The 18,513-nt window shown below is 41.9% G+C and overlaps 1 protein-coding gene across 1 annotated transcript; it reads left to right on the top strand.

Annotated features, from left to right (window-relative positions):
- Nucleotides 1-1,826: 1,826 nt before the first annotated feature.
- LOC308285262 (scavenger receptor cysteine-rich type 1 protein M130-like) lies at nucleotides 1,827-16,925 on the top strand (the record flags this gene model as incomplete). Its single annotated transcript, XM_080725979.1, has 7 exons — nucleotides 1,827-1,963; nucleotides 5,578-5,904; nucleotides 6,138-6,443; nucleotides 9,443-9,736; nucleotides 12,720-12,744; nucleotides 12,889-12,983; nucleotides 16,870-16,925. The coding sequence occupies exons 1-7, from the start codon at nucleotides 1,879-1,881 to the stop codon at nucleotides 16,923-16,925; spliced, it is 1,188 nt and encodes a 395-aa protein (XP_080582105.1). The 5' UTR covers nucleotides 1,827-1,878.
- Between the last annotated feature and the right edge of the window lie 1,588 nt (nucleotides 16,926-18,513).

Raw genomic sequence — 18,513 nt, 5'->3', positions numbered from 1 at the left:
GACCTCCCTGTTTATGACACAAATAAATGTTAAATTCATATAATAGAACTGTAGACTTTACATTAGGGACTGCATGGGGAACCACCCTGACAAGCACTTGTAGGAGTTGAAGCATTACATTGTTTGACTCGGTTCAACGGATACATTGTGTGAAAATAGGCAATCTAATCTAAGGCCCCATTTACACTGGCAGCCAAATCCAGCCTGAATCAGATCTGTGCCACATTCAGATTGGAATCCAATTGGTTTAAAAGGGCACATACCGGTATGGTCACATGGAACAAATCAGATTCAAATCTGGATGTGAGAATGATCTGAATCAGGCTGACTCTGAACCCCTAGTTGCTCCCGGTGAGCAGGTTGGTGCCTTGGATGGTTTCCTCCGCCATCGGTGTATGAATGTGTGTGTGAATGTAATGCACCTGCGCCTTGGATTAAGGCGCTATACAAATGCACCATTTACAAGAGAATACATGATGAGGATAGGCATAAATCTATGATATACTGTATGTATAATACATATATACATACATGGCATAGACCATCTGGTACAGTAAACATGAGGTTAGACATAAAGTAGGTCAGTAGGTCCACAAAGCAGCAGATATAATGTATGTACATGAGGTTAGACATTAAGTTGCGAAAGAGAGTCAGCACGTCGTACATGAGATAAAGTTCAGAGGGTCCATGTACTGTCAGGTTCAACCACATCGTCCACCATGCAATACATATAAAAACAGTACCATTAACAAGGTTTACAAACATTAGATCTATTGAGGCACAGATGTGTGAGACATCTTCTCCGTATCGTCTGAGAATGAGGGGGGGGGCTCTTTTGGCCAAGAGACACGGCAACGACAAAAAAAACATGTGACCTCCGTTGACAATGAATGGGATTCATCCCACCCCCACTCATTGTCAGACTACACGTTTTCAATCCCAGATACAATGTTTTAAACTGTTAACTGGCTCCTTTCATGCACCTGGTTGTCAAAAAAAAAAAAAACGGCAAATTCACGGCATGCGTTTTCACTGGAGGGAAATTTGTATTGTCACGGTACTTTCAGCAAAAATTACTAGGTATTTTTCCGTCACGTTTCGGACACCAAAACCTCCGGCACACAAAATAGGTGGCCGTTTTCACATGCTGTGAATTTCAAAATTGCTGTCATTTTTGAAAAAACTTCCAGAAGTTTTGCTCTATGAAAACGGGGCGTTAATCCAAGGCGCTCCAAGGTGCATTACATTCACACATTTACACACACACATTCATACGCCGATGGTGGAGGAAGCCATACAAGGCACCAACCTGCTCACCGGGAGCAACTAGGGGTTCAGAGTCAGCCTGATTCAGATCAGTGTCACATCCAGATTGGAATCTGATTTGTTCCATGTGACCATGTGACCATTTAAACCAATCGGATTCCAATCTGAATGTGGCACAGATCTGATTCAGGCTGGATTTGGCTGCCAGTGTAAATGGGACCTTAGATTAGATTGCCTATTTTCACAAAATGTATCCGTTGAACCGAGTCAAACAATGTAATGCTTCAACTCCTACAAGTGCTTGTCAGGGTGGTCCCCCATGCAGTCCCCAATGTAAAGTCTACAGTTCTATTATATGAATTTACCATTTATTTGTGTCATAAACAGGGAGGTCACTTCTATACTGTTTCCTCCACTGTGCCCCTGCCTTTGTGGTGAAACACACACCCTCAGCCAATCAAAACGTCTGACTTCATCTTGTGTCACAACCTCATGGCTTATAGCGTAACGTCCACGGGGTCACTCACTCATTCCCTCCCTCTCCAGTGCTGAGAGACAACAGCAGATCTGTGTCGTTCATTGAAGCGTTTCAAAGATCTAATGCACTGCTGAATGAAGAACAAAATGCACGTGATTACGCACTGCTGTCTCCTTCTCATAATATGGGTGAACACTCCGAACTTAGCCAGCGATGAAGGTAAGAACGTTTCCCATTTAGAGAGCACATTTAGATCATGTGTTGTAGACGTTTTCTTTTTTCGTAGAATTAATGTCAAATTGCCAAAACGCATACAAACGACCCTTCTTTTTGTGTTGTTTCATTTGTAACCATCGCTATTATGACTTAAATGTCGACACAAACTAGTCTTGAAGCTTTATTCCGACGTGCGATAGTGCGACGCCCCATTAGTCCGACGCTGGTGAATGCGAACCTGGTGAAATGCTAACCTGCCGACATGTTAACCTGGTGAATGCTACGATGCCTAACAGGGGTGTCGCACCAAATTCTGGGCCCTGGGTACAAGGATCCACTCCCATTTTGTGCCTTAACTATTGAAAAATAGCAGATAAACAAGCTCACAGCACAACACCGAGTGCCGTGCTGCGAGCTTGTAGATCTGCAATTTTGTAAAAATTGTGAAAAAAAAGTCTTTGAATATTTCAAATCCTTCTAAGAAAAACCTATGGTTCTATGTCAGTGGTGCTCAAACATTTTCATGTGAAGGACCCCCAAAAAGATATGTATTTGGCCCACGGACCCCCATGTCAAAATATTTAGTTCCAGGGACACCCCAGAAGCAACATTTTAGTTACGAATGTTCGCTTTAAAAATACATATATTCAAAGATTTGCACACATTTTCACGACTTTTCAAAACATAGCAGATCAAGCTCACAGTGTGGCACTCGGTGCCGCGCTGTGAGCTTGTATATCTGCTATTTTTCAATAGCTTAAGTATAAAATAATTAAGGCCCCTCCACCTTGGGGCCTGGTAACTCAGTCCCACTTTCCCCCCCTTGTGACGTCCCTGATGCCTAAACCTAACTAGTGGGACTAATGGGACGTCAGCATATTGAGATTTTCCCGGTGAGAACTCCTCTCCTCCTGGAAGACAAGTCAGAGTGGGTTGCAGGGACGTGCAGAGAATGTTAGAGAGGCAGGGGCCGACATTTCTAAAAAGGCCTTTGTTGTGTGTATTTGCAGTGCTTGAGTTTGGACAAGGCAATTCTCTTGAATGCTGCCTTCATGGCATGGAAAGAGGGCATTTGTATTTCTTTCACCATAGTAAAAAACTGCATTCATGTGTAACGGAGGTGATCTGAACCTCCCCACCCTGCTTCGAACCCAGGTCTCCCACGTGAATGTCCAATATCTTAACCATCACTCCAAAGGGACATCCCTATGGAACAAGGGCAGATACTAGACTTTTGAGGCTTCAGGCTGGGGCTGCGACTCTCTCCGCCACACATGCACTTGAGAGGGCACTTTTTACAGACGGATAAAAGGGCAGGGGTTCAAGCCACCTTTGATGTCTATGTGTCAAAGTGCCTGGTGGGTTGTAAATGTTGGCTTTGTGGGATCTTTCAAATGACCGTGTGTGGAGGGCGGAAGGACACCTCAAGGTTCTAAGTGTAATTCAAAGTTCCCTTCAGTTCGACGCAGGGGTGTGCTGCTTGTGGAGCTACATAGATCGCCGCTCCACTAGCTTTGAAGCTGCGCGCACGCTCGCACATGCACCATTGGCTTCTTCTTCTTTCGTGTATCAAAGTCCTTGATGATTGGTTGCTGTTTTCGCACCTAACAAAACCTGACGATCAGATGAATGCTGAGAGTCACAGCCTGAATTAACAGCAATGTCTGACCTGGTTGATGCATATCAATTCAATTCAAAGGAACTTTGAGAAAACTTACGTTTACATTGCCAAAGCAAGTGTCAAAAATACAATAAAAACAGTTTAACAGCGGGAACATAATACAGTTGGAGGGGGTACAGCATTGTGCAAACAAAGCAATGTCGCATTGTGTCATTTTGGCTATACAGGGTATAAAGCTTTAGGAACAAATAGCAGCATTGTGTTTCCTCAATACAATTTAGATAGAATAAGAAGGCCTTAAAGGAGTGTGGTTCCCTAGCATCCTTTAAAATTGCCCTGAAAAAACCCTTACAGGCGGCAGCCATTCGCAACTGGCAATAACAAACCTAGCCCAGCCTCCCCTGACCCTTCTTTGTATTTACCTACTGTATATTTTTTGCACTGTTTGTTTTATTTTTAATTCCTTTATTTTCTATATCTACTGCATAGTACTGTGTTCTATCCGTCTGTCATTCAATGTTATATGAGATACTTCAATGGTTTCCTACGGAAATAAGCTTAGTCTTTTCCAGGATCTCCTTTTAGTTGATCTTGTACCAGTGAACTGTACCGTCATGAAACTGTACCTTTTTCTATGCAAACTTCTAATAAAGTCTTCAATCAATCAATCAATCAATCAATCAATCAATCAATCAATCAATCAAAGATAAAAATAAAGACTCACGTGTAAAATGCATGTAAAAGTAGCAGCTCTGTTTCTGAATGTTCAGTAGGTATAGATGTCAATCCATGGTTTATAGTGCTTAGAGTGGTTGTGTTCCAGTCGTATAAATGGTCCATCCATTGTGTGACCTGATATTGTAGCCTAGTAGGAGTGAGAAGTTCTGTTTGAACTCTGAAGCAGTCAAAATAGTTGAATAACAGTGGCTGATGGATTCATGAACTAATTAAATTGCAGAGATAGCTGCGAGGTAAATGCATTAATTATGATATTAAAAACTCACTTAAAGCCAAACGACTTTCAGATCAACTATCTCACTATGGACTTCCCTGCCAAGCGACTTTAATCGACTTTTACTTATAAATATATATATATATATATATATATATATATATATATATATATATATATTTATATATAAATATTTTTATTTTTTATTTTTTTTGGACCCCATTAAATCTAGTAAACATGATTTCAATCGCGATGTTGCATGTTCCACCCCCATACAACCCCATCTTTCATACAGGGCAGCCATCTTTGCTTACATAACATGTAAAACATAATGGCTATTTTCTCAAGAATGCCTGAACGGATTTCCAATCTGATTTTTTTGTTTGAAAGCTGTGAACAGCCTGCACAAACATAGTGCATGAACTGTGCATGATCAGGGGTGTGCTGTGCATGAACTGTGCATGATCTGTGCAATATAAATTACATGGAAGTCTATGGAGACTTATGGCAGGGAGATCCCAAAAAAGGCATATTTAAATGGCAGTAAATGTGGGTTCCCTTTTATGAAATTAAATATAGAATACAATTTGATATAGAGTATTTAATATTGTGGGTTAATAATATTAACCCACAATATTAAATACTCTATATCAATATAGAAGTTATTTCAGCGTGCACGTGACCGCTCCACTAGCTAAAGAAAATCCACAGCACACCCCTGGTTCTACTTGAACATTATTATTCATGTGGAACATGAAAAATAATGACTAGCTGCTTCATCTTCTGTCCATTGTGTCAAATGGAACCATATGCCATGACGTTCCTCCTTGAAAAAGAGTGTAAACCTAGCATTAACTGGGGACAGCAGACACTTGATAGCCCAGATTTGTTCTTTATAGGATCTTAAATGTATGTAATATTACGGTACATAAATATGTAAATCCATCCCCCAAAGATACAGTATGTCACAAGGAAAACGGTTTCCATTAGGCCAGATTGAAAATAAGTTTATACTTGACATTTAACACTCATGTTTCTGTACAGAATGGCCTCCTGCATTCAGGTTGGTAGGAGGAACCAGTCGGCCTCCTGCATTCAGGTTGGTAGGAGGAACCAGTCACTGTGCTGGCACATTGGAGATGAAACTGCGAGTGTGGAGACCAGTGCATTATCTGTACTGGAATCCGGAGTCATCGGATGTGGTGTGTAGACGGCTGGGCTGTGGCTCTGTTATTTCAACATTAATTACCAAATCGACATCTAATGCAGTGTGGCTTTCTAATCACGTTCTCTGTGTTGAGCCTTCACTGAGGACACAATGTTTCTGGCGGAGTGCAAAGAAGTCTGAGAGACTGGAAGTGATCTGTTCAGGTAATACAATTATTTTAGCTTTTTGTCTGTTTTGCTGTCATATTTTGTCTGCATGTCTGTCTGTCTGTCTGTCTGTCTGTCTGTCTGTCTGTCTGTCTGTCTGCCTGTCTGTCTGTCTGTCTGTCTGTCTGTCTGTCTGTCTGTCTGTATACTGTGTCTGTATACTGTGTATGCATACATGTGATGATCCCCCCCCCCCAACCCCCCCCCCCCCCCCCCACCCCCCCCTCCAGAGTCAGTGAGATTGGTGAATGGGACCAGTTTATGTTCAGGCAGAGTGGAGGTGAAGTCTGATCAGTCGTGGGTCTCAGTGTGTGAAGGTGACTTTGACCAGCAGGATGCAGAGGTTGTCTGTAGGGAGCTTGGCTGTGGGACTGCTTCAGTCCTCCAGGGGACGCTCTATGGAGGAGTGAAGGCTCCAATGTTTACCAAAGAGTTCCAGTGTGAAGGCAGTGAGTCTGTTCTCCAGGACTGTAGAACCTCAGACTCAACTAGAAACACCTGCTCATCTGAGAAGGCTGTTGAACTCACCTGTTCAGGTAAAAGATAAACTACACTCTTGGTTTAGACTACTTTATATTCAGTGGTCATGCACCATCATATTGCACCATCATTTGCACATTTCATGTACTGTATGAACTCCAAGTTGCTATTTTTTACTTTATGAAATGGTACAGCCTTAGTGTCTGCCCTGAGAGGTTGGGGTTCAATCCACAGCCAAATATTTAATCAGATTAATCGCATGATTGTCCATAGTTAATCATGATTAATCGCAAATTAATCGCATATGTTTATCCGTTCTAAATCTACATAAAACATTCAAGTTTTTAATACTCTTATCAACATGGGTCATGAGAGTAGACAACTGCTTGCTTTTGCAAATGTTTATTCTAATGTTCACGTTAGGGTTTAATACCGGGATCCCGGGATCCGGGCTTCCCGGGCAGAGTGCACATAATTTCCCTCCCGGGAATTGGCTCCGGGACCCGTCGTCCTGGAGGTTATGTTTTTTTTTTTTCTTGTTAGAAAATGCAATTTACCAGCAGCGCAGAGGCAATTAAACTGCCTGATACGTTACCCTCGCCAGCTGTGCAAGCATCTTGTCTCTTTCAGCTGTGTGTAAGGATTTTACCAGTCCCCGTGGGCTGTCAAGCAAGCTTGTCATCGAAAATAGCTGATGATCTACCGTCTCACAACGCAGCGCAAAGTGCCGCGTTGTGAGCTTGTAGATTTGCTATTTTTCTATAACTATGAAACGCTAGATTTGCCATAAATTGCCAAGATATACTGTATAACTGTAACCACCAATAACGCACGCATTATTGATGTGTCCACTCCACTCAGTCAATTGGACTCACGAATGGCAACTCTAATTATGAAATAGCCTACTCTGTTGGTTTGCATTTCCACACAATATATTTTAATCAGAATTAAAACATCTGACAGCACTTTGTGACAGTTTATGAATTGTAGTGGCGTAGGCCTACCTTTCAAAATTAGTGGGATGGTTGCGGCCGTTGTGCACTTGCTCTTGTTTGCTTGAACAGAGAAGCGCTTTTCTGGGCACAATGTTGCTCACTGCAACACAAACATCATCTACGCTCTGCAATGTCGTGATATTTTGTTTTTATACAAGTGGGCGCAGAAAACGATTTTTCAAAGAGATACTGTATGTGGAAGGAAAATGAATAAGAACATCCATTGCTGCTTTTGACAGTCCCGTGAATTGCGCAGCCACAGAGACCGTGTGTGGTGGATGATGTGAATTTGATCTGTAGCCTAATGTACGATCACATATAAAGTTCCAACAGCAACTCCTGAACGATGACAGCGAGCCCCCACCCCGCGGACCGGTGATCATATCTTTCTAGAGGGCACTTTTTGTCTCCGCCAGGCCGAGAGGCATAGACCCATTTCTTGTTTACTACATTGAGACTAAATGCACAGCTGACTGTATCATGTAATCATTTTCCCACCAATCCCCAAACCTGTTGTTTTGGGGAGCGCTGGTTTCATTGGCTAATTTTGGTACCGACCTGCGAGCGCATCTAGTTTTTATCAGTGTAACGTGGACCAGAAATGAGTCTATATATATATAAACTCAGCACAAAAAGAAAGGGAACATATTAATAATGAATTATATCTCCCCTTTAATAATAACAAATGGTATTGTGTTTTATATAATTTTTATCATTTGTCACCTTTACAACGAGGTGCAGCTTGTAAGCATCGGGCATTCGAGGCATGAGCTACACAGCCAAACGTGTGGGTAGCGCCGACCCCAAATTTGCCAACATTCGGTCCATTATATCCCCCCTTTAATTATGCCAAATTGTATTGTGTTAAGGATCTGGCATTCGTGGAATGAGCAACACAGTCAAACGTGTGGGTAGGGCCCCTCCAAAAATTTTCAAAATGGCCTGGCAGGCCTGCAATACTGTTCTTTTGGTTTTCACCTTTGTTACTTGGTGCATTGAATGATTGCACTCTCTCACAGTAATAAGGAAAAGAAAAAACAACACATTGGCCATTTTTACACTTTGTTAATGTTAAGCTCAGTGTCAGGGAAGCCAAAAACGAGAGTAAATGCCATGCAGCAGAACAGTATATTGCAAGCCATGTTGGCAAAATTCTGTTTGGCGCTACCCACACGTTTGGCTGTGTAGTTCATGCCTCGAATGACCGATGCTTATATGTGTGTATATATATATATATATATATATATATATATATATATATATATATATATATATATAAACCCTAGTTCACGTTATTACATTGACAAATACTGTCCAGAATCTTCTTCAAGTAACAAAAGGTGTTGCATGGGATGAAATCATAAACTCAAGGCCAACAAATAACAGGTTGGCATATTGAAATACTACATTTAAGTTAAATATGGGCCCATTTTGACCCGTGACATCACAGCTTGTCACTATTTTAAATAATTATATATAATTATATTAACAAAAAGAAGAAAAAAAAACGAGTAAGTAAAATATTTTTGGAAGTGTGTTCTAATATTAGTCGTTTATAGCCAGATAACAACATTATCTATTGTCTTCATTATAGTAAATATAATGAGTGAATTTTAAATTTTTTATAATTGATGGAGCTGTATTGAAAGATGAAACCCTAACCCAAAATAATATTTTAAATAGTGTTCACTGTTTACTTTTTTAGTATTTTGGGCTGAGTCAATGATGTGTCAAATTTGACCCGCTGAACACCAAGTGTCAGCTTTATATATATATATATATATATATATATATATATATATATATATATATATATATTGCGACCTGAGGTTATGCGAAATGGCACATCTTGCTCTGACATCACTGTGATGTCAGGTGAACCACACTAAGAGATTCCCTTTTATGCCCATATATGGAGTTCCCTGATGTCATAAATATTAAGGCCATATCTAACAGGTCTTATCACAAGTGTGTGTGTGTGTGTGTGTGTGTGTGTGTGTGTGTGTGTGTGTGTGTGTGTGTGTGTGTGTGTGTGTGTGTGTGTGTGTGTTCCTGTATAGATCCTGACAATGTCAGGTTGGTGGGAGGAACCAGTCACTGCAATGGAACACTGGAGCTGAAACGCCATGGAGAGTGGAGACCAGTGCATCGTTTGAACTGGAAACTGGAGTCATCGGCTGTGGTGTGTAGACAGCTGGACTGTGGCTCTGTTATTTCAACAGTAACAACCAATTCTGCATATACAGCTACATGGGGCAACAAAGATCAATGTGTTGGGTCTGAGTCTTCACTGAGGGAGTGTGGATCAACCTATTTAGAAAGGTCCTCTGGAAGACTAGAGGTGATCTGTTCAGGTAATGGAAGCATATGTTTGCAGTCTTATTTTTATCTATCTATCTATCTATCTATCTATCTATCTATCTATCTATCTATCTATCTATCTATATACCTACCTACCTACCTACCTACCTACCTACCTACTAGTGATGTGCGGGCCAGCCCGAACCCGCAGTCAGCTCGCAGGCAGGGTTGAGCTGGGTCAAGAAATGTTCACTTTATTGGCGGGGCAGGTTGGGGCGGTCCGTAACCGTCTGTTCAAATAATGTACAATGCGCAACATGTGTCCTTCCATATGCAGCCTATGTAAACATGTAGCCTATGTACACATGAATAACGTGGATTATACACAAGCTTTTGACTAAACTAAAGTTCATATTTATGATATGAAAACCACTGTGACTTAAAGGACAACTTTAGTTTTTTTACAACAAGGGTTCATATTTTGGATTGTAATTAAAGAATATAAAAGATGAGTGTTAAATTGATTTCATTTACTTCTTTCTATTGTTTTAGAGATTCTATTGGGGGCATGCGTACAAGTGGCTAAATATGTCATTTTACACAGAATAAGCCCATTCCCAAGATACAACGCAACCTTTCATCGTTGGATGTGACTTATGGGGGCTAGAAGTGTTACTGTAAATAAAAATAAAGAAACTGCTGGCTTATTGTGTCTAAAAAGACATATTGTACGAATGCCCCCATGCGTACGCATGCCCCACATTTTAGCACAGTAAACACGAAAAAACAATAGAACAAATAAATGAAAACATTTTAACTCTCACTTTTTATTTTCTCTAATTACAATCTAAAATATGAACCCTTGTTGTAAAAAAACAAAGTTGTCCTTTAAACAATGTACACTTGTAGATTGTTTGAAAGTGTGTTAAACTGCAGCAACAGGTGAGTGGACTGGTTAATTACCTTATGCTGGTTTGGCTGCTGTTGTGGGTGAGAGAGGTGTCAGTATAGAGCTCTGAGAAAAGGTTGACGGTGCACTTAAACATTTCGGTCTTTTCTCTTTGTTTATTTTGTCATGCACCAGTGACTAGGCTACTGGATCTGCAACATCTGTACCCATAGGTACAGTATAGAACAGGGTTCCCCATTAGACGGCCCGTGTGCCATTTGCGGCCCGCGGATGGGTTCTGTCTGGCCCCCACCAAACCCAGTAAAAAAAATATGGGTAATAATAATAATAATTATTATTATTATTACCCTTATTATTATAAATATTATTATTATTATTATTAGACTCATTCAAATGACCACCAGTGAGCCCTGGGACTCACTTCATTGAACAACATAACTGTATTGTATTAGATATTATAATAATATATAATAAATATTTAATACATCTAATATATGGCAATGCATCTCAGGCTTTTTTATGGAGTAACTCAAAAGTAGTGTAACGAGTAGTGTAACTAGTTACTTTCTCCGGGGAGTAATGAAGTAGTGTAAGGCACTACTTTTTTCAAAGGTAATATGTAATATGTAGTGCACTACTTTTTTGAGTAACGGATCCCAACTCTGCTTCTATGTAAACCTTACTACCGTATATGGACGGCTTGTTCTGCATGTCACTATGCTGGAAAGCGTCTTCAGCCTCACACAAACCCCATCCGATCACCTATACAGTCCACAGATGTGGAGCTGGCATCTGCCAATGATCTGGTTTGTAAAAATAAAATAAAAAGAAATAGATCCCTGCTTTAGATTTTTCTCTTGCCTCCCATCATCATGTCTTTATTAAGTGTGCCTGCCATGCAATGGTAAAACACGTATTGTAATCCGCCATACTTAGTTAGTTAGTTAGTTAGTTAGTTAGTTAGTTAGTTAGTTAGTTAGTAGAACGCCTCGGTATACTCCCGGAGGGAGTGGAGGAAGTTGCTCAGGACAGGGAACTATGGATATCTCAGCTGGAACTGTTACCCCCGCAACCCGATTCCGGATAAGCGGTTGAAGATGGATGGATGGACGGGAACGAATGAAGTATAGAGCCCTGAGAGACATTAAGTAGGCTATATACAGTGAAAGTGATATGTTTTCTTTTAGTCTTCTTCTTTTTTCATGGATGAAAATGACCATTAAAAGATCTATGTTTAAGATCCTTCTTGAAGCATAAATGGTTCTTCTATTGCATCAGTCTGAAGAACCAGGAGGTTTTCTTCTGCCAGCATCATCTGTTGCTGTTGCTTGTCATGGCTACCAGTTCCCACCTGATATTGTGTGGGAGTCCAGACTGCTCCAGACCGTACTGAATAACTACCAGCTTGCATACCGTCTTCAGACTAGGACTCAAGTCTAAGACATTGACATGTGTGTCCCTGTATCCGCCTCCAAAGAGAAAAACACGCTCTCCCACCATGCAAAGGGATTTGAAATGAGTCTGAGACAGGCCTTTTCCCTTGGGCTCAACCTTCTTCCAAGAGAGGGTCTCTGGATTGAATTTCCACAGATTGTTGCAGTCCTGGTCCCTGTTATCACAGAATATGTACAGCTCTTCATTGTAGGCAAAGGCTGGATGATCCCCGCATTCTTTTGGAACAAGCTGTGCAGAAGGTGGGGTTCTCAGCCAGCAGTTGGTCTCTGTGTCGAACACTCTGATGTCAGTGTTGTTGTTGTTGTTGTGTGCCTTCATATAGCCCCCAAATACAAACATCTTTGTCCCGATGATGGTGGCAGAGTGCCAGTAAGAAGCAGGTGGAGGAGTTCCTCGGGTGTTAATTAAAGACCAGACCATTGTGGTGGTGTCCAACTTGTAGATGTCATTAAAGTATACAGGTGAGTTGTATCCTCCATGGATATACATGATGTTCCCCAAGACAGAGGCCGAGTGAAGCCACCTCTTCTCTGGACCGGTCCCAGAAACGTTGGGCAGGAACCATCTGTGGGCATCAACATCAAATGCATAAAGCACATTGCTGTAAGGATATCCTCCCCAGATGTAGATGACATCTTCTATCAACACAGCTGTGTATCCGTCTCTTCCAGGTGTCACTGGGGGCAACTTCTTAGAGTGTGAAGACACTGTGTTGAAGACATGCACATTGAGCTGATTCATGTCGTCGCTGCTACCATACCCTTCAAAGCAGTACACCTTGTGACCCACCGTCACAGCAACCAGATTGTAAGCCTCTGGTCCTCCATTCTCTTTGCCCAGCATCCAGCGCAACATCTCTGTGTCCCTGCCTGTCTCTCTGATGCAACAGGTGAGCTTTGAATCCACCCTACAGGGTCTTATAGAGGCCGTCCTGGGTTCTGGTCCAATGTCAAACACACAACAAATACTGTAGCCTAGCAATTCCGATTTGTGCAGACATCAGGCAAGACTCACGCGTGTCCATATTTGGGATACCCACACCAGCAGGCATTAGCCTGGCACGGCCATCCGGAACTACGTCATCACAAATGTGTTTCCTTTCTCGGTCTGAGATCCCTCCCATAGAGTCTCGTTACCAGGCCTGGAATTTGGTCATTTTAGGGGCAAGACCACTTGGCCTTTGGTGTTGTCCATTTGTTGAGGGCACAAATGCCAAATGCCAGGGCAGGAAGGTCATCAAATAAAACAGGATTTCCCATTGAAAGAATTTGTTGAATGATAGGGTTAAGGATTTACAATCTGATCCATGCTCAGTCCAGCACAAATCAAAGACTGGATTGGTTTAAAACTGAGGACTCAACAAAAGACACTGGTGACTACATGACAAGAAAGGGACACTGGTGTCTTTATATTGACAAGACAGAGACAGAGGAGAGAGTGGTACAGTCAGCTGGGGCATTAAGGCCACTGTGGCCTCAGGTCATGCCATTGGTTTGAGGGGCACAAGGCCACACTGAGAGGCAACGAGAGCCATGGCCTTCATGGCCTCCATGAAACTCCTGCCCTGCTCGTTACGATAAATTATTTTCTAATTTCCAATCAAATGGCCGCAATTGGTGCCACCCACCTCACACCGCTCCTGATTGGTCGTGTAGTTGACAACGTAGAATTGGAGCTGCTGCTGCATCTCCCACATGTTGTAAACAAACATGGCGGACGGTCACCATACCTCGAAGCGTGTTTGCGAATCAAAGCTGCATTAAAACAAGTTTTATCTGAAATCAACGGCATCTCAGAACTTAAAAAATAACCACAGTTTGCACTTTTGGAATTCCTATCTTGGAAAAGATATATTTGCTGTTCTGCACAGTGTAGTTCATTTGGACACGGCAGTTAGAGTCCTAGATATACCCCGAACCCCCCCTCTTTCATTTGCTAACAGTTAATTCATTCATACGCCCTCCAGTCACGTACCTACGTTCTTTTCTCTTCACAGTCATTCGCTACTTCACACGTGCCCTCTTTTACCAGGGTAACTCAGGCGGTCTTTTTAAGCAGCTTCAGCTCACCGCTCATTCTCTCCGTTCAGCTGTCAGAGCAGGTCGTACTTGTCAGTGTCGGAAAATTCCTCCACCTCCCCGGCCTCCTCCCTTTGGCATTTAACTTCATGATATTATAGGGGGTTGGATCATTCCATGGTTATTCTACATTTATTACTACATTGGAAGTTGTAAATGTTTATATTACGATTGTACATTCAAAGATGTAAGTGAAGTATGTTGTTGTACTGTATTTTATGCTCTGCTCTGGGGGTCTGAGATAACAGATTCTGTGTTAGGTTATGGTTACACAGATACATCTGTTATCATTAGAGCAGAGCCCATCTGCCAAACTCAAAGCAATATCATTGCATAAATGGTTATGTTACATCTAAGAAATGTCATATGGTTAACTCTAAGCTGAAGTGTCTAAATGAAATGTTTTGATGCGCTGATGGCTACTGATTGGTTAAAGGAATCTGTCTGTCAAAGTGAGTAGCTAGGTCATCGTAATAAGTTGGCTATTTCTGAGTCCCAGACTCTCCCTCGGGAGACACTGGCTGTTACCAGGCTAAGCAGGCATACTCTTTTACGAGTGGGAACTGGCCAAGAGGCAGAAAAAAAAAAGTACACATGTCTTTGCTGCACATGCCATACAAGACACCAACAACAAAAATAGAACATCCATGATACACCACAAGTACCTACAGTAAGAATAACTCCAAGGTGATACAATTTACACACTATAAAAGTTTTCGTACATCAGGTAGAACTACACACAGTGTGCACCCAAAAAAAGGAAGAAACATACTGAGAAACGACTAAACACCAGAGAAAGTGCAAATGTTAACATTATCTATCTAAGGTGATTCTTTTAAAGAGAGGAATTAACACGGCATACATAGGGACAGGGATAGGGACATAGGGACACAGGTACATGAGGACACAGGTAAATGGGGACATAGGGACATAGAGACATAGGGACATCAGCTAAACAGATTGAAAGAGGTTTCTGTCACAGGATCTCCATATCCATATCCACCTGTTTCCGCGGGAGTTTACTGGAGATTATTTGGACCTGTTTGGACCACACTTCCGGTTTAACAGCAGACATACAAGCTCACGTCACGTCGCAGATGCAACCCGTTGTGAACTTGTAAATCACACTCGGCTTCGGCGCCGGAAGCTCGGTACAGCGTCTGCGCAATGCACTATGGGGCGTTGGAAAGACGTGGATAGGCCTATATAAGGGCATATCGGTCGGATGTGCGCTTCTGTGTTACGACTCCTCCACGTATGCCCATATATGGAGTCTGGACCAGCGGTGAGGATGGTTTAAAGACATTTGGCTGTGATTATTTCTCCCCTACAACCTAATCGTCAGGTATTATGATTATACTTGCAACATAAAATTATGTTTTATGTGGCCACAATGACCTGTTCACTAAATATGCCTGCTTGGCTTTCAGGAAGTAACCACAAATACACAGGGAAGACATATTCAGCAAGCACCGTGGACGACTGCGTCCGAGTCATGTGACGCGACCTCAGACCCGTCTGTATACGCGTCAGTGCATAAATAGCGGTCAGGACGCAGCTTTGCGTCTCTGGACGCAGTTTTGCGTCTTCTAGACGCGAAACCGCGGCCCTGGTAGACTTACCGCGTTTACAGACGCGATCATCACGGCACTGTGAGACACACCGCGGCTCCAGACGCAATTTTCGGGTCCAATCGCGGCTCTGAATTCCGAGACGCGACTCAAAGACGTGGCCTGGAGGCTACCGCGTCTGTCTATTATTTATTGTCAATGGAACATGCAATATTCTACCATATTGTCGGCATTATAGTGTGTCATGATAACGTTTTTAAGTCGTATATATCCTCTTTTCTTTCTTTTTTTTTGTTCGCTTTTTTCACTTAAATAAGCTATAAGTGCGTGGATTCGAAGCACGTGCCAGGCCGTTTAGCTCAGTCGGTAGAGCTCTCGCCTCGTCCACCATGAGTCACCAGTTCGACTCCCTCTCAAGTCACTCTTTTCACCACCTTCCACGGCTAAACTAGACCGTTATCACACTGTAAAGCACTATTAAACCACTTCTTCAACGTTTTCAAGCCAAGGACCCCTTAGTTGAGAGAGAGATGAAGCAGGGACCCCCAATACATTTGGACGCAGTTAACCGCGGCCCTGGTAGACTTACCGCGTTTACAGACGCGATCATCACGGCTCTGTGAGACACACCGCGGCTCCAGACGCAATTTTCGGTTTCAATCGCGGCTCTGAATTCCGAGACGCGACTCAAAGACGTGGCCTGGAGGCTACCGCGTCTGTCTATTATTTATTGTCAATGGAACATGCAATATTCTACCATATTGTCGGCATTATAGTGTGTCATGATAACGTTTTTAAGTCGTATATATCCTCTTTTCTTTCTTTTTTTTTGTTCGCTTTTTTCACTTAAATAAGCTATAAGTGCGTGGATTCGAAGCACGTGCCAGGCCGTTTAGCTCAGTCGGTAGAGCTCTCGCCTCGTCCACCATGGGTCACCGGTTCGACTCCCACTCAAGTCACTCTTTTCACCACCTTCCACGGCTAAACTAGACCGTTATCACACTGTAAAGCACTATTAAACCACTTCTTCAACGTTTTCAAGCCAAGGACCCCTTAGTTGAGAGAGAGATGAAGCAGGGACCCCCAAGACATTTTCATAGATTCCAGATATTTAACCACGTGAACCGTCAATACCTAATGAACTTGGCCTCTCTCTCTCTGTACCTCCGTAGCCTCCAGACGCAGCGGCTCACAGACGGCTCGAGACGCGGGCGGTTGTAACTCCTAAGACGGAGCTTTGTGAGACTACATCGCGTCTGTAACTCAGAGAGACGCGGCTCGGAGTTATAGACGCAGCTCTCTGAGGCTACAACTCGTCTGTAATTCCAAGACGCGACTCAGAGACGCAGCTCGGAGTTACCCAGAGACGCGTGGACGCAAACGGCCGGCCGTGGACGGCCGGCCATGGACGAGGCCGTGAAAAAAAAAAAAAAAAAAAGGGTGTCTATTGTATGTATTTTTTGATGGAGAATTCAAATATGACCTTCTTTTTTGCATAGGACAACTCTAAGCTGCATCAATTGGTATTTTATAATTGCCAATTGTACCCTATCCATCTAAAAAACAAATTGGATGTCTATTGTATGTATTTTTTGATGGAGAATTCAAATATGACCTTCTTTTTTGCATAGGACAACTCTAACCTGCATCAATCGGTATTTTATAATTGCCAATTGTACCCTATCCATCTAAAAAAACAAATTGGATCTCTATTGTATGTATTTTTTGATGGAAAATTCAAATATTACCTTATTTTTTAGATAGGACAACTCTAACCTGCATCAATTGGTGCATCAACCTGCTATCTATCTATCTATCTATCTATCTATCTATCTATCTATCTATCTATCTATCTATCTATCTATCTATACTTCACCTTTACATGCTCTATAAATATTTATTTCTATATAAAACTCAGTTGTGTGGAGTTATTGTGTGCCTTTTCTTGTAGCTAAAGAGTCCATTTGTTCACTAGACATTAAGTCAAGGTTACTATTTTGAGTTGAAGCCAAGTGTTTTATTACTTTGTGGTTTAACATTATTTAAAAGGCAAATTCATTGTTATGGTTACTTTAGAAGACTGCTTTTGCATTCATGAGTTAAAAAGAGAGCCAAGCTCAAAGAGTTAAGTTAAAGGAACACAAAACGTGACTTAACTCACAGCTGCCATTGGACAGACAGTTATAACATACTCTTATCTTTCACAGAACAGACAATTATCATTTATTTTATCTATTTGAGACATGTAGCTGCTCTAGGGGAAATAGAGCATTAATTTGGGATCAGCCTATTCAATTGATAATGACCAATGGGTGCCAGTTTCTAAGTAGTTAAGCATATTAACATAACAACATATGTGGCCTAGACATGGATATTGCCCACTCAACTCGTAATCTACAGAAATGTCCACCACATCACACAGTATAAAACCTAGTAGAGAAATCTGCCTTCTCCTGTATTGTATTAGTGACATTCATTATAAATAGTAAAATAACAGGACAGAGCAAAAAAGGCCTCTGTTGTGTCTTTATTATGGGTGCATTCCAATGCAAAAAGTGCAAATGGTGCACTTTCGGAGCAGCCATTAACCCTCTAAGGCCCGAATATAGAAATACTTGAAATAAAAAATTGAAAAAAATCAGATGGTGTTGTAGGAGTCCTATTAACTCATTGACTGCGCCGCCACGAGTTTCCCGAGTTATTCCCGTTGTCTGAGGCTGCGACGCCCGAGTTTCACGAGTTGGGGCTGTTTTCAAGGTTTATGCAAAAGTACACTTTCCCCTAGCCTGTGACAAAATTTCATGTTGCTATGATAA

This window comes from Nannobrachium achirus (assembly GCF_963921795.1).
Source record: "Nannobrachium achirus genome assembly, chromosome: 5".
In the NCBI taxonomy this organism is placed as follows: Eukaryota; Metazoa; Chordata; class Actinopteri; order Myctophiformes; family Myctophidae; genus Nannobrachium; species Nannobrachium achirus.
Note: the sequence above shows the minus strand (reverse complement) of the source record. Positions and strands in the feature narration are given on the sequence as shown.